We start from the raw sequence: 14958 nt of genomic DNA on the forward strand, positions 1-14958 counted from the left end.
AACAAATAAAAGCATACAATTCCTCATCAACTTTCATGATATTTGCTGTACGCATATTGCATGAGGCATTGCTGCATCTCAAAGTACCAACTACTGTCTTAAAATTTGTGAAGCTCACTTTTCCAGAAAACTGTATGACTTTTAACGGTGTGTGTGTGTGTGTGTGTGTGTGTGTGTGTGTGTGTGTGTGTGTGTGTGTGTGTGTGTGTGTGTGTGAATATGTGAAGCTGCATGCACGAATACTCACTCACATTTAAAGGAAAGGTGATTAACATGCAAAACCAAGTCTGACCTTTCATTGCGGGTGCTGACTAATATTACGGGCATTTCTTTCAGTCTGAGGTTAGTTGGGACAGTTAGAGGATGGAGGCATGCACAACCCATTCATCCGTTTTCTAAACAGTTTGTCATCTGAGTGACAAGTAAGCTGGAACCTATCCCAACTGACCTGCACACGGCACTGTCCAGCCGCATGCTTTACAGACAAACGTAAAGTCATTCACACATATGGACAGTCTTCAATTAACCTAATGTGCATGTTTTTGGAATGTAAAAGAAAGCCAGAGTACCTGGAGAAAACCTACTCAAGCACAGGGAGAATATGCAAACTCCACTCCAGATGTGAACAGAAAAACCCTCGACGGTGTGGCAGACGTGCAGACTACTAGCAGGAATGCACGACGCAGTAATGTATTTAATGCCTTGCGACACAACAAGGTGTGCTCAGTGACTGTCATAGTATTTGTCCTTTGATTATTTTAGAGTTTTTATACAAATATTAAATGAAATTATGACATAACTACTGTGTTAGCATAAGTTAGTAACTACTGGTTCTCAACAAAATATCACAAAAAGTGCATCTGGGGAAGTAAAGTACAGCGAGCACTGGCACAAATAGCTAAAAAAAAGAGGGAAAAAAGGACTAAAATATTATTTCAAACTCATTTTACAATATTACTCTTAAAACTGTTTATACCCAAAGTGCTCAATTATATGCACATGGCAGACTCTCCATGACTTAACACCAACAACCCAGACTAAATTTAGCTCCTCCCCATTATGCAAAGCTCATCTCTCAGTCAAGATGCATCACTTCACCATATTTCCTTCACAGCAAATACTGTACTACTTTCCTCTTTACACAGGGAATTGGTGACATCTTGAGGCATTTCAGAAAGGACACGCACAAAAAAAAAAAAAAACGCAAAGTGGGAAGTTTGTGAGAAAATAGCTGGCGGTCAGTTCCACAGAAATAGGTCAATTTGTGAATAGCACACCAAGAATCGGCAGGGGTTCAATACAGTACTCTGAAATGATGATATGTCGTGGTTAAAGAGCATTTTAAGTTTTCTGCCAGTCACTGTCATTGGCACAGATAGATCACCAAATATATGCTACATTTAGTAAATAAATACTTTTCAGACCAGTTGAGTTAAACTGGGAAATTCCTGCGACACAACAGATGATCTTTCTGGCCCCAAGTGCTGGTAACATGTTCCGACTTACATACGGATTTGTCGCCGTAGGAACTAGGCTGTCGTAAATCGAAGGCCACTCGATATTAACATGCACGTGGGGGGTGACACGCCCCTAATGTTCAAACACAGCATTGTCATCAGATTTGGAGGTGGTGGGGGGCAACGGACGCGTTTATAGTGTCGTGCGGGTGTATTTAATGTTGTGGCCGGCCGCCGGGTTTCATATGCTGCACTTGTTGAGCCTCGAAGCATAAGTATGAATATATTTATGTTAGGGAGGAATTCAATGGCGGTGTGCGAGGAGGACACGATTGACAGTGAGGGAGGGGGGGACACACTGCAACAGCTGTGAGTCAAATGCCACCAGGGCACGCAGGAAAGCCAAATGAGACAAACACACACACACACACAGGCAAAGAAACACACGCGCACACATACTTCCTACTGCACACGCATACCAAACAGCTAGGCTAGCTGTGGAAGAGAGCTGGGGTACGTCACTACATTACACCCAGAAAAGAGGGTGTCTCCCCCAGCCTAGCCACCCTAAGCTCGCCCCCCTGCCACGGCGAGCGGAAAGCTGTCAACCGGGGCCTGCGCGCCGGGTTCAACCCCCCCCCCCCCCCCCCCCCCCCCCCCCCCAGCCCGCCCCTCCTCCCTCCTCGATGTGAGAACTTGAACGCACAACACTTTGTGCGACAAAAAGTCGTCCATTTCTCGGGCCCTAGTTCAACTTGCATGCCCGAGTGGCTCACTTACTCTGTGGGGAGAGAGAGCTGATGTTGACGGTGGTCTGCGTAATCCTCGCTGTAGTTTCGCACTTAACTGCTCCCGCCTTCTGACGCCGTCCGCCTCCTGTGGCCCGGCGGGTTCCCCCGAGAGTGTCCCCCGCGCGCTCGAACGCTTGTCGACCCGGGCAAAGAGCTGCCGAAGGTTCGCCGGTGTGACTACGGTGCCGTGGCGTCCCTTCTCTGCTTCTCTGCTTCTGCCTGCCTTCTCCCCGCTTCGCCTCTCGCTCCGCGGCCGAGCCAACATCCGGGACTCTCCGCGCTTTCGCCGGATCTACTTTTTTGGCGAACGTCGACGTGCACGAAGGGTTGTTGCCCCCCCCCCCAAACCCCCCCCCCCCCCAACTCGGTCGCCGCCGCTGCCGCCATAGAAATTAGTCCGAGGTAAAGAACGCGAGGAATCTCATCTCCATTGTCCTTGCAAAACGGGGAATGAAATGTTTGATGAATTAGATGTTTTGTCATTTGGATATGTTATTACTCATTTTGCATAAGGTTCTAATATTCTGATGTATATTACAGTACATATTCAAAATAATTATATATTGTAATGTATGTACAGTAAATATCATATATACATGTATATGATGTGATAGAGAGAGAAATATATAGAGAGAAATAGAGAGCGAAATGGACAGACAGACAGACAGACAGACATATGTCATACTTGCGGATAGCTCCATCCATCCATCCTCTGAACTGCTTTATCGACACGAGGGTCCCCATTGCCCTAGCAAATGTTTATTCAACCATTTTCTTAGCCTTGTTGCTTTAAAAAAAGTTTCCTACTTGTATCAAATAATGTATTACAGGATTTAATTTTAGATGTATTAATAGGTACAGAGTTCTGGGTGTGTGCACAAAAGTTATTAGTGCTCCTGATTATCAAGAACTCAAAGGTTATTGCATGGTTTTAAAAAAGTCAACATGAATAAAGCCCTAAATCACAGTTGTAAAAGGAAAAAAAATAAACCATTAACACATATACACAAATAAAAACATCACTCGTTTCTGCACTGTAGTAATTTTATCTGACATAGTGTTCAATTACAGCATAACACAGTCTCTGATAAGTGCACGTTTAATTGATAAATGGGAAAGTATTTATATCCAGGCAAAAACTGGCCAGGTGACTTCTTACAAGAAAAAGAAAAAGGTTGCTGCAGACAGTGCGCTCTATTCAGCAATACAACAGCGTCCCCCGTTGATGAATTACTGGTACTATTTAGGCATTGGTTTTGAAAGTCAAAGCAAATTATTGAACAACAAAATTATGACATTTTACCACATATTATCCTTATGAAAAAAAAGATTTAATTCAAAAGCTAATATGATTAACTACGCACCAAGTGTGAAAATAAAGAGCCTTTTTCCCTTCCTCAGAAACATGCTCTGTGTTTGTGCATGGTGCTCGCTCTGTCTCAACCGAAAAGTAAATAAATGACCTTAAATCGCCTTAAAATCATTCCTCTATCTATATCGTCATCCATTTATGTACACTGGATATAAAATATCTGACAAAATATTCCAAACGCATTAACTATGTTAGGGTCAAGTGAAGATGAAGTTTTTGCCTATAATTCCAAAATGTATGGGACATGCCACAAACACAACATACTAATCTCCAAAAGAACACCACACTGATACGGTGCCAAGGTGGAGGGAATTATGAACAGTTCCATCAAAAGTTTTTAGATTAGTTATCTCATCTTTTTTTTTTTCCACAGAACAATGGCATTAGAACAGGGGGATGTATATGCTGCGTTTATCTATCCATCCATCCATCCATCAATCCATCCCTCCCTCCGTCCATCATTCAGTATGACAGTAGTACAACAGATACCCGCTTAGGGGCGCTAATGTACTTCTCAACAAAGCGAAGAACAGCGGTCCTCAGTTCCAGGAAGTGCCAAAGTTGCGACTCGAGGTCCTCGGCTTCACAGTTTACGCATCTTCCTTCACACCTTGGACTCAAAAGTAAGTTTTTTTCACGACGTGCTGTTTTTCTCCAAAAATTAAAGCGTGGTTACGACACGGACACATGAGGAAGTCGCAGACAAACTATAGTTCACCTTGTGTTCGTCCAAAAGTGACAGCTGTAGGTTTTGTTATTACTGTACTCTGCGTTGGCGGGCAATAGAAAATGAAAGTGATTGGGGAATAGAAAATGAAACTGATTGGTGTTAAGTTTAACTTCAAGACTTAGATAAGGAAAAACTAATTTCCCCACCTACCCACAAATATTAACAGCAACAGGCCATGGCAGAACCCAGAGTGTCTTCCATCGATGGCAAGCTGGCTGAAGAGTTCGCCGCTCCATCGCAAGTGGACGAGGTCCGGGAGAGGATGACCGCCTTCGCCCGGCTCCATGCCGAGGCGGGCCGTTGTGTGGTCCTCATCACATCGGGTGGCACCAAAGTTCCATTGGAGTCGCGCACCGTTCGCTTCCTTGATAATTTTAGTAGCGGGAGAAGGGGAGCGCAATCTGCAGAGTACTTCCTGGACGCCGGTTACGCCGTTGTCTTCCTGCACAGGCATCGCTCACTCTATCCATATGCTCGCACGTTCTCCTCTATCAATGTGCTGGATGCCCTGCAGTTTTCGGGCGGGGATCAGGACCGTGTGGTGGTGAACCCGCAGGTGCTCCCAAACATTGCCAAAGTGCTGAAGAAGTATCAGGAAGTCACAGCCAGCCAACTGCTGCTTCCCGTCGAGTTCAGCACTCTGTCTGACTATCTGCACCTCCTCAAGGCATCAGCACAGGCCCTCAGCAGCATAGGTAGATGTAAACGGATGTCGTGTCAACTTATGTTCACATGTCACTAACAGACCTCTGGATTTTAGGATCCAAGGCCATGTTTTACTTGGCAGCGGCTGTGTCAGATTTCTACATCCCCGCGTGTGACATGCCAGAGCACAAAATCCAGTCTTCCAATGGACCGCTTCAAGTAAGCCAGAAATACATTTAAAACGGTGCACTCTTGCCTTTTAAAAAAATCAATAAAAATGTTAAAAGTCGATATGTACGTACCCTGCTAATGTGGTCTATTTAAAAAAAATCTCAACAATGAATCCCTATCTGCCCACAGCTGAGCTTGAAGATGGTGCCCAAAATTCTGTCCCCGTTGGTGATAGACTGGGCGCCGCGGGCGTTCGTCATATCCTTCAAACTGGAGACGGATGCCGCCATCCTGTTGGAGAAGGCTCGACAAGCACTGGACACATACAGGCACCAGGTGGTGGTCGCCAATGTTTTGGACTCACGGCGGGGCCATGTGGTGGTGGTGACGCCCACCAGCCAACACGAGGTGGTCCTCTCCAAGGAGGACGTCGACAACCAGGTGGAGATCGAGGAGAAGATCGTGACTAATTTGACCGCGGCCCACAAGCACTTCATTGGGCAACAAGTGGGCTGAGTGCCATCGCTGTCATCATCACCTGGATGTTGTCTTGATTCTTAGCTTTGCAGTCGAAGAGGGATGATTCACGAATTGAAAGCAAAGAATCATGTGCAATGTTTGTGTGTAGGTGTCTTGATGCGGTTTCAGAATTATGGATGTTAAGGAGCAAAATAATTTAGGGCGCAGTACTTTCATGCCTCAACAAGTTGCAGGACTTATAGGCTGAGTCAAATCCAACATTTTTTTTACAATGTTTTACACAACCCCACTAGTCTAAACAGCAATCTGATTAATAATGCTTTTATAGAATATGAATGAAGTGGTCCAATCCACACGTTTATCCATCTAACAGGGATGCCATTTATCCGCTTGCTGTTGACTGAAAACGACATCACAGTTGCTCAGGTAACGAACAACCACTGCTCACCTATTTTCTGGGTTTGGTCATGTCGTTCGCAAGCTGAGCCCTTAAGACACTTGTGATGTCATTTTCAGTCAACAGCAAGTGACAAAATAGCCGCTGCCTGAGTTGGATAAAAACAAGTGGATTTTGCTGCTTAATTCATATTCCACAAACGCAGTGTCAATCAGAATGTTTAGACCAGTGGGGCCACATAGAACATATTGTAAAGAAAATTTTGGACTCATGACTTCCCCTTTAGGAGGCCAAGTTTAATTTGTGATCACTTTTACTTTGGATCTATTTTTTTGACATCTGACTTGGCTTGATGAGATCTGAAACCCTCACCTTTATTGAATTACCTTTTGTTGTTACTGGTAAGCAAGTTTAAAAATACATTTGCCACAACCCACGTTGAGTCAAATATAAAATTAAAAAGCCTTGATGAGGACACTGCAGATCGATCGTTATTTTGGCATCACGTCCTCGCATGACCCCTTCTCCCCAAACAATAGTTTTTCTTGAAAAATGTCACCAGTCTCCAAAAATCTATTTGCAACAACCCATTGTAGAGGTCCTTAAAGAGGCCTTTCCAGATATTTCTTATTTAAATGTCACTATTGAACAAAATTATCATTCATATTAAAAGAGTTAGGATTTGAATGTTCATGCTAACTTTAACTGGAATGTTCAATGACTGACATTTTATTATTTCAATGTTGGTTCTCACAATGTTCTTAACCTTTTAACAACGTATTAAAAAGATTGTAAAACGTTTATTCACTTGGCATGATATCAGTTTTGTTATCCAACTATGTTTTACCACAGTTCGATTTTTCAAAATCTTAAACAGATTCCGTGTGACAAAGCTTTGCAGCGCAATGTGGTGTTTCCTTTTGTTACTTGAGTTTGATACTCTTCTTGACACCTGCGCGGATACCGGATAGTTCTCCGCTGTATCTCGTCTCCTCCCGCCGAACCTCACGGACCTAATGAAGAGACAACCGGTCAATATTGAACATAAGCGTGCACTCAAACTACGTTCAGGCGAAGGGACTACACACTTGGCCCTTTCTGCGGATCTTAGCCCGCCTGAACTTCTCTCGGTGCTTGACTCGGGGGTTGCGGTCAATCTTCTTCCTCTTGGGAGTGAGTCCTCTGTTCTTGGCCATCTGCAACAAGGCGTAAAATTAGGATTTGTTTGGAACATTTTGACGTTGGAAAGCACCGTCGTTGAAAAGGGAGGTGGTCTGGCTAGTATTTTTGTTTTATGAAATATTACGCTGGGTTCTGTTTACAGCTTTGATGCTGCGGTTTTGCAGAATCTCTGTGGGGGGAAAAAAGAAAATGTTTCTGTAACTCTGCAAAGCTGAATTGTGTAAGCCTCTTTCGCACAGAGATCCTGCAAAACTTCCACATTGCAACAGCGAATTTGGCATCTATTCGTGTGCATTCTGCATTTTACACGGAACCCTGTGAGAGAGCATAAGCTTCACATAGATCCCGCAAAATTGCAATACAAGAGAACTGCCATTTGCTGTATTTGTGTGGGTTTACGTCTTTTATGCACAACTACCCAGCAAAGCCAGAAAAGCCTCGTTCATACAGAGATTCTGCAAAATGGACCCATTACAACTGTAGAGTTGTCAGCTATTGCTACGACTTTTACGCAGAACCCAGTAAAAGTGGGATATTTCTGTAACTGTTTTGAGTTCTCGCACAACAATACGGCATCCTGCAATGAGATAATTAGATGGCACCGTGCCTACAGCTATTGAATGTTTTTAGAAACAGGTCATCAGATCAAAATGGATTTTGCTAAACAGTGATTTGTGCGACCGTGACTACATAGTTCTTGTGGAAAAATGAAGGGAGATTTTGTTTAGATTTTTTTTATTTTTTTTTTTTATCGAATTGAATTATTTGACTAATCACTGCAACGCTCACTTACCTGGTACGTGATGCCTCTCTTCGCCTCTGAATCTAACTCCTCCTCTTCATCCACATCTTTCATCCTGCAACAATGTCAACAATGAAGAAAACGATTTTTTGGGGGATCCTGAGTTCACAATCCAAACTTACTCTTCAGCTTTCTGAGGTTTGTTCTTCCTCTTCAACTTCATCCTTTCCTCCACTTCTCTGTAGAATCGCAACGCTGCCTCCTCGTCCAGGTCCAAGTCAGAGGCAGTGCCCGTCTCTGCCACCACTTTGCCGGAATCCTGCATCCACAAACGTGCCCTCATTAGCATCTGTTAACCCCCAGTAATGGACCATATGCAAGGCAACACTTCGACACATTTCCACCTGGTGTTCGCTTGTTTCAAGCTACGGTGACGCCATCTGGACGAAAAATATCCTCATTCTTTAGATGTGTGATACAGTATGTGTGGGCTTGTGTAATAAGTACATTTAATAATTCGGCTTTCTAGGTGGAAATGTAGGGATAGCCCTTCCAGCCCATGTTGTGGCGAGCCAGCAGTTTTGTCCAGCGAGTTAACTCGGCTTTTCATTTTAACACGTTTATCTGCCGCTGTTACAAAGGAGACGGACAGTTTATGCATTCATCGAGCCAATTTGACCATGCAACAAAAACACGGCCAGGGTTCAAGCTCCATCCCTCCCCTCATGTCCCGGCTCAGCATGCAGCGAGCGGGGGACTGCCCCCTGCGCTTATGGCAATCGAGAAGTTCTCGAGTCCTGTGAACATTCAACACCGTGCTCATCCTGGCAGTGATTAAATGCAAGTTATTGTTATCATTTTATTGTGGTTGTCGAAGTTCACAACCTCAATTTTTACTGCAGCTGCACCATAGAGCGTAACAATAAAGGCTTTCTAATCCATTTTATTCACTCTTTTTATAGAGCACTTTATGAAAGTGGTGGCTTGTTTTGCGGTCTATGAACAAATTTGAGTTGAACATCTCAAAATGTTGTGCAAGTTTATCCACAAGCAGACCTCATTTCTTGTAAAACTGCAAATGGCTCAATAAATCAAGATATAGATGCTTGGATTGTTACTTGGATAACTGGAGCAATTAGAAAGGTAATTCAGAATTTATGATAACTTGATCTCATTCCAAGAGTTTGAAGCTGTCATTGTTGTCGCTATGCATTAGTTACCCGGAAGTTAGCACGTCGTCGTATCCCAAATGCGGAAATGGTGCATGCACAGTCCATTAGTGCCGATGGGTTTTTTTTTCACCTTGTCATTTTTGGTGGATACGGCAGCTTTCTTCTCAGCCACTGGTCTGCTGGTGATCTCTTCCTCTTGAGCAGCCAGCAGCTTGCTGTACTGCGGTGCCAGGCGGGCATCAACTGAACTCAATTCATTAATGAGCTGCAGGCAAGAAGACTTGAGCTTTACATAGGCCTTAGAACAATTTTCTCAGGTCAATGTTGAACAGCTTTTGTTCCAATGCTCCATACTTCCACCCAACATCCGTAATATTGATTCTCTTCCCACATTCAAATCCCATCTCAAAACCCACCTATTCAAAATCGAATACAAAGTTCAAATTCATCTCTTCTTTTATTATTTATATAATTTTATCTGTGGTTTTATTGTTCTTGTTTGTAAAGTCTCTGAGTGTTTTGAAAGGTGTTTATAAATAAAATGTATTATTATTGTTATTATTTTTATTATTATTATTGTAAACTTCAGCTTTAGATTCGACATCGTGATTCTCTTTGGGTCGGTGTTGAGCAGTTTTTAATTCACTTCGTGGCACTGTAATGCAGGTTTCAGGTTTACAGATGCCATGTCCCGAATCTTCGGTGGGGTCAATGTCAAACTGCTAGTCAGCTTTCGTTCCATAAGGCAAATCGCCAACATGAATTCACATCTCCGTCTTACTGTTGCATTCAACTCATTCAGTGGCAGCCATTTTCACGAATCACCACCCGTTAAGTGCCAACTATTTTAGAGCAGTGACAGAATATTGTGCTAAACAATTATGATCTAGCAGCTATGTTGAAATATTAAGACGCTTTTGCTCCTGAATGGTGAAACTTTGCTGTACACAACAGCTTTACAGATGCCATGTAGATAATCTTTTTCGGTTAAATGTTTTGGACCCCAATTCAACACTTCTTCAGAAACTTCTGCTTTACAGATACCATCTATCTATCTATCTACTATCATGTCATAGTCAAGCCAAGTACAGCCCCTTGGTGACAGCGCCTGTTATTTGATTTCTAATGGGTAAGCAAAGGACCCATCTTTTTGAGATCTGGCCTTCATTATTCAAGCGAAGAACGCAAGCCGGTAATTGATGGTGGAATGGGTGTATTTGCATGGTGTCTGGGTTCCAAAGTTTGGACAAATAGCATGAAACGATGATAAACTAATCCTAGCCAATGAATGAAGAGGTAAAGACTTACATTTCTATAAGTGAGCAGTCGTTCGATGACTGGGTGGTTGTGAGCGGGGATTCGTTTGGCTTTGAGCACCAGGTAGAAGCTGATGTTCGTACAATAACTGAAACGAGAAGCATGAAAGATCAATACTTGGCGAGCGAGACCACTTCACAGTTTGAAACTACTCTACTCACTTGAGGTAAAGCTGCTGTTTTGTCTTCAGGTAGTCGGCACCCTTTTGGAAAAAGAAGCAAAGTAAGATTCGTTCAGTGGAAGCAATGATGTGAACAGACATTCCTAACTTTTAAAGAACACGAAGCGTTTTCCCACAATTCCAAGAGGTTTTCATAACATCTGTGCTTTCATCAATACAGGTATACCCCAAGGAGCAAGAATTACAATAACACAACATATTTCTTGTCTTGCTGTGTACAGTTTTCGTTACACGATGAGCTGGGGTGGAGCTCCAGAGATCAAACTGTAGCTTGCAATGACAGTACTTTATACAATACACTGTATGTAGGTGGTGCACGGAAACAGCAGAACAACAATAAAAATACAACCATCACCCAACAGTGACTTACATTATTACTGTTTTACTTTGCTTATGAAAACCATGCAGATGATAACCAAATAGAGAAGCCGATATATTAAGAATTAAAAAAAATAAGATAATACAACACACAAGTCAAAGAATTAATATACTGTATAAGACGACTAGAGAGAAACTTGGACTATCTGCACCAGACACATTGATTAAGCTTTGAATCAAAAGGTAAAAGAGGTCACCTTTCCCGGTGGGATCTTGCCATTTTTTACCATCTGCATGAGTGGCTGCACCTGGTCCTTCATTTCTGTAAGCTGCACATCAACAATTGCGTTCAGCATCCATCTCACTGGTTGCTTTTGCGAAGCAGCTATATCACTCCCTGTATACCTTCGCCTTGAAGTCCTGAATGAGTTCAAGCAACTCGGGCGACTCCTTATTGAGCAGTTTCATTTTCTCCTTGTGGGACATCTGCTTCAAGTCCTTAACGATGTTCTCCTTTTCCACAACTGTCGCCTCGGTCTGCTCCTCTGGAGCAAACTCCTTTATGTGGAGGCACATGAAACAAGTCGTTACCCCCGAGGGTGATGGCACATTACACAGCAGGTAATTGATGATCTTACAAATACCTGCAAAAAGTTTAAGTCGTAATCCTCCTCGCTGAGATGTTCAGCCAAGCGCTTTTGGATTTTCTTGGCTTCTTCTTCCTCCTCTTCTTCCTCGGCTACCAACTCATCACGAGACTTTCCCTCTGTCAACATAAAATGGAAACATGTTATCGGCAGTGGATTGCTCCACCGAAAATTGATTTTCCTTGCCATGTCCCGATTAAGCCTTAACAATTTTGCGAAATAATCTAATTGGGATTTTTGTTCCTCAATATTGCAATTAATTTGAGACTTCTTTTTAAGGTCTCTTCCAATTGATTCTTGAACAAACAAAAGCAATAAATGAATCTGTATTACAATAAATAATATCAGATTTATTATTAATATTTTGGTTTTGAAGCTTAGGTTATGATACAATAATAATGGCAAATGAAGCAGGAATTATTATGAAAGACAGTTATTTATCTACTTCATGTAGAGACGTTACATGTAAGTTACAAAACACTGACTTCCAGTCATTTAAGCGATCACGACGACAACTTTACAAAATTCAAGTGCAGTAAAACCATAAATCAAACGACCGTAATAATGCAAACAAATCTATGAGTCATTTTTTCATGAAAAAAATGATATGGAAACGTGGACTGCACTTCTTATGCAGTAAACTTATTTAGACGATCCATCTATCTATAGGTAAAATATGACGCAGATTTTTTTCCCCCCATAAAACCTCAACCTTTGCAATTTGAAATTTACATTCTACTGCATTGTAATGTCAATTTGAATTTGATTGATAACAACCCGCAACATGATATAAAAAAATCCAGTCTTCTCACTTGTGGCCACATAGTCGGAGTCATAGAACATCTTCTTCTTGGTGCCCCATGCTAATTCATTGGGAAGCTCTGAGGAAGACAATACAAACAATGTTAAGGGAGCTTTAAGTACACCAGAATCAGTACCTGGTGGACTCATGTCTCACCTTCTTCTTTCTTGCCCTCGAGATCGCTCTCCATGTCAGTGCCTTCTTCATCCTCACTGTCTTCCTCATCATCAAAATCATCGTCGTCATCATCCATCTCGGAATCATCCAAGGCCATCACTTCCTCCTGCAGAAATAAACACAAATTTTCTCTGGAACTGTTATGAGCTAATGATAAACTCCAGAACGAAAATGGGATCAAACCTCATCATCCAGCTCCTCCTCATCGCTCTGCAAATTAACTCCGCTGTTGAGGAGTTCCTGCGTGGAAAAGACCAAAATATAGACACAGTTAAAAATGAGTCATAAAAAAAAAATTAAAAAAAAACCACACAAATGATCAAAGCAAGTAAATAGTCAAAGATGAAGTAGCCCATTAGGAGTAATCAATAGTTTGAGTCATAAGTGGAAGAGGAAAGGCACCATCGAACAATGCTGTCTACTTGTAAGCATGACTAGTTTTGTCTAAATGGCGCTGGACAGCTTTTGTGTTTGATCGCAACAGTAAATTGCATTTTAAATGACATTGGATCCATGAAAAGGTATAATGACTTGAAAACGTACCTCAATCTTCTCATCGTGAAACTCATCGATTTTGTCCTTGGAGTTCTGAGATGACAAATTTAAGAATGCAGGATCAATGCAGACATTTTCATTCATATATGATGACAATTAATTGCTACCACACAACAGCAACTACGAGAATGAAAAAGGGATGGAAATTAAACCATAAAGGCTTTAGGAATAGAACTTTTGTCATGATAATTTCATATGATGTACTCACCATTAATAGTGGCTAGCCTGGTACCTTTTCCCGAATTTACTCATCTTATGGTTATGCAGTAAGTTAACAAAAATATTTTGGTGATGCAGTCATAAAGCGGTGTCAAAAATCTTTATAATTACAACTGTTGTGCTTGGTTGCCATGGTAATGGACAGAAAACGGCTAAAGTGAAGTTGCAAGCACCGAAGGGAGCGATGGACCTTTTGATAAGGTGCGCAGCCGTATGGTCGCAAAAATCTGGTAGTTTGAGCGTGGCAAGTGGCAGCCAACTAGTTAAGACTAAATCAACAGCCTCAGTGACTTTAATATATAAATTCCAATTTCAACCTGTGATCAAACCCGAACATAAACAGATGCTATGAATAGTCGAAAAAGAATTGAAATCAGAAAAACACTACTTACGATATCAGGGACAGCTATGTTTTTGTATCCCTCTGGGTCACCTTCATCATTCTGTTGCTTTTTAATTGGCCTCTGGACCTTTTTACGCCTATTAGCAGAAAAACAACATGGCAGAGGGGGGAAACATGAATGCATTTTGTCAACCATTGTGCGACGTAATGCGTCATAGAGATTAAGCTGTTTTGCCTTTAGAAAACATACAGAATGACAGTAATAAATAGAATTAAAAGAAACAATTTTTGTCACACTTTACATGAATTAAACGGCCATTGTGCTGCTGCCCAGATTGGCAAGAGCGGCATAATACAGACAGAAATACTTCACGACAGGGGTGCCCAACCGTTTTTGACCAAATATCTACTTTTGAAGTAGCCAACCTCCCGCGATCGACCCATTCCTACATACGCGCGCAAATGAATATTTTAAAACATGTAAAAATATATTCTTATCTAGTTATATGTGAGTGCAAAGATGTAAACGTACCAAGGCAGAGAATGCAGGAGAACCCAAATGCAAGAGGCTTGAATAACACGATATTTAGAAGATAACCCGATTTTAACCCTTATATTATGTTAAAGAACGTTTAGAGATGCCTCAATTTTGTACGACTTATATGTCGTCTAAATTTGTTGAAGATTTAGTCGATTGAAATGTTACGAAACTCTTGTCGACTAAAATGAACGATAATTGTTAAATGTACGACTTAAGTTAAAAATCGTTTGAAGCAAACAATAAAGTCGGTTTAAAAACACTGTACGTTGTAAACTGTTACTTTTGTTATGTCCCGTTAAGTAGACGTGACTTTACGTTGATGTTCGCTAACCCTACCCAGACTCACCTTAATGCTCGAACCATTGTGCAGGAATTCAATACAGCATCTGACAATAGAGGCAAGCAAAACGTTAGCTATGTTCAGAACAAGTGATAAGTTACACTACTCGGTGCGTAGACAGGCTGAGTAGTATACATTGAACAACTGGCTATGGTCTGAACATGTGCTTCCGCAAATTCTTCTTCTTCAGCGTATTGATGAAGAGTGACGTGAACGATTACGCGAGTAGCGCCATCTGTTGTACTACAAGGGACTGTTTCGTTGATGCTTTTTAATAATTGAATAATTTAATTGATACAGTAATGAGCTCACGGAACGACAATAAGTTAGGATATTTATAATGGGAATACAAGGAAACCCCAAGTGATGTTACATTTAC

At 41.8% G+C, this 14958-nt stretch overlaps 3 protein-coding genes across 5 annotated transcripts in view; 1 reads left to right on the forward strand and 2 right to left on the reverse strand.

Annotated features, from left to right (window-relative positions):
• Positions 1-2536, reverse strand: part of foxj3 (forkhead box J3) — a 107643-nt gene extending 105107 nt beyond the window's left edge. Inside the window, exon 1 of the mRNA XM_019892406.1 lies at positions 2238-2536. The gene's annotated coding sequence lies outside the window, so the exon portion shown is untranslated. The remainder of the gene's footprint in view (positions 1-2237) is intronic.
• A 1586-nt stretch (positions 2537-4122) lies between these two features.
• On the forward strand, positions 4123-5904 carry ppcs (phosphopantothenoylcysteine synthetase). 3 transcript variants are annotated; one of them, XM_019892426.1, is made up of 4 exons: positions 4123-4243; positions 4520-5045; positions 5111-5214; positions 5356-5904. In XM_019892426.1, exons 2-4 carry the CDS (start codon positions 4526-4528, stop codon positions 5680-5682), a joined length of 951 nt encoding a protein of 316 aa, XP_019747985.1. In that variant the 5' UTR covers positions 4123-4243; positions 4520-4525; the 3' UTR covers positions 5683-5904. The 3 variants fall into 3 exon arrangements, with proteins under 3 accessions (XP_019747985.1, XP_019747986.1, XP_019747984.1); XM_019892427.1 differs by having other exon boundaries at positions 4523-5045; XM_019892425.1 differs by having other exon boundaries at positions 4125-4243; positions 4517-5045.
• Positions 5905-6817: 913 nt separating this feature from the next.
• Positions 6818-14776, reverse strand: utp3 (UTP3 small subunit processome component). Its single transcript, XM_019892420.1, has 16 exons — positions 14586-14776; positions 13748-13835; positions 13125-13169; positions 12765-12821; positions 12561-12687; positions 12415-12483; positions 11600-11721; positions 11361-11513; positions 11213-11284; positions 10618-10658; positions 10448-10544; positions 9270-9404; positions 8150-8286; positions 8019-8082; positions 7132-7239; positions 6818-7056 (listed from the first exon to the last, which is right to left on the reverse strand). Exons 1-16 carry the CDS (start codon positions 14600-14602, stop codon positions 6967-6969), a joined length of 1422 nt encoding a protein of 473 aa, XP_019747979.1. The 5' UTR covers positions 14603-14776; the 3' UTR covers positions 6818-6966.
• Between the last annotated feature and the right edge of the window lie 182 nt (positions 14777-14958).

Source organism: Hippocampus comes, unplaced genomic scaffold (assembly GCF_001891065.2).
Source record: "Hippocampus comes isolate QL1 unplaced genomic scaffold, H_comes_QL1_v1.1 scaffold137, whole genome shotgun sequence".
Lineage (NCBI taxonomy): Eukaryota > Metazoa > Chordata > Actinopteri > Syngnathiformes > Syngnathidae > Hippocampus > Hippocampus comes.

Coding starts and splice junctions, on each gene's coding strand:
- ppcs (XM_019892426.1), top strand. CDS start 4,526: ATGGCAGAACCCAGAGTGTCTTCCATCGATGGCAAGCTGGCTGAAGAG. Junction 5,046..5,110: donor ACAGGCCCTCAGCAGCATAG/GTAGATGTAAAC, acceptor TCTGGATTTTAG/GATCCAAGGCCATGTTTTAC. Junction 5,215..5,355: donor CTTCCAATGGACCGCTTCAA/GTAAGCCAGAAA, acceptor ATCTGCCCACAG/CTGAGCTTGAAGATGGTGCC.
- utp3 (XM_019892420.1), bottom strand. Junction 12,822..13,124: donor TTCACGATGAGAAGATTGAG/GTACGTTTTCAA, acceptor TTTTCCACGCAG/GAACTCCTCAACAGCGGAGT. Junction 10,545..10,617: donor AAACAGCAGCTTTACCTCAA/GTGAGTAGAGTA, acceptor TTCTCGTTTCAG/TTATTGTACGAACATCAGCT.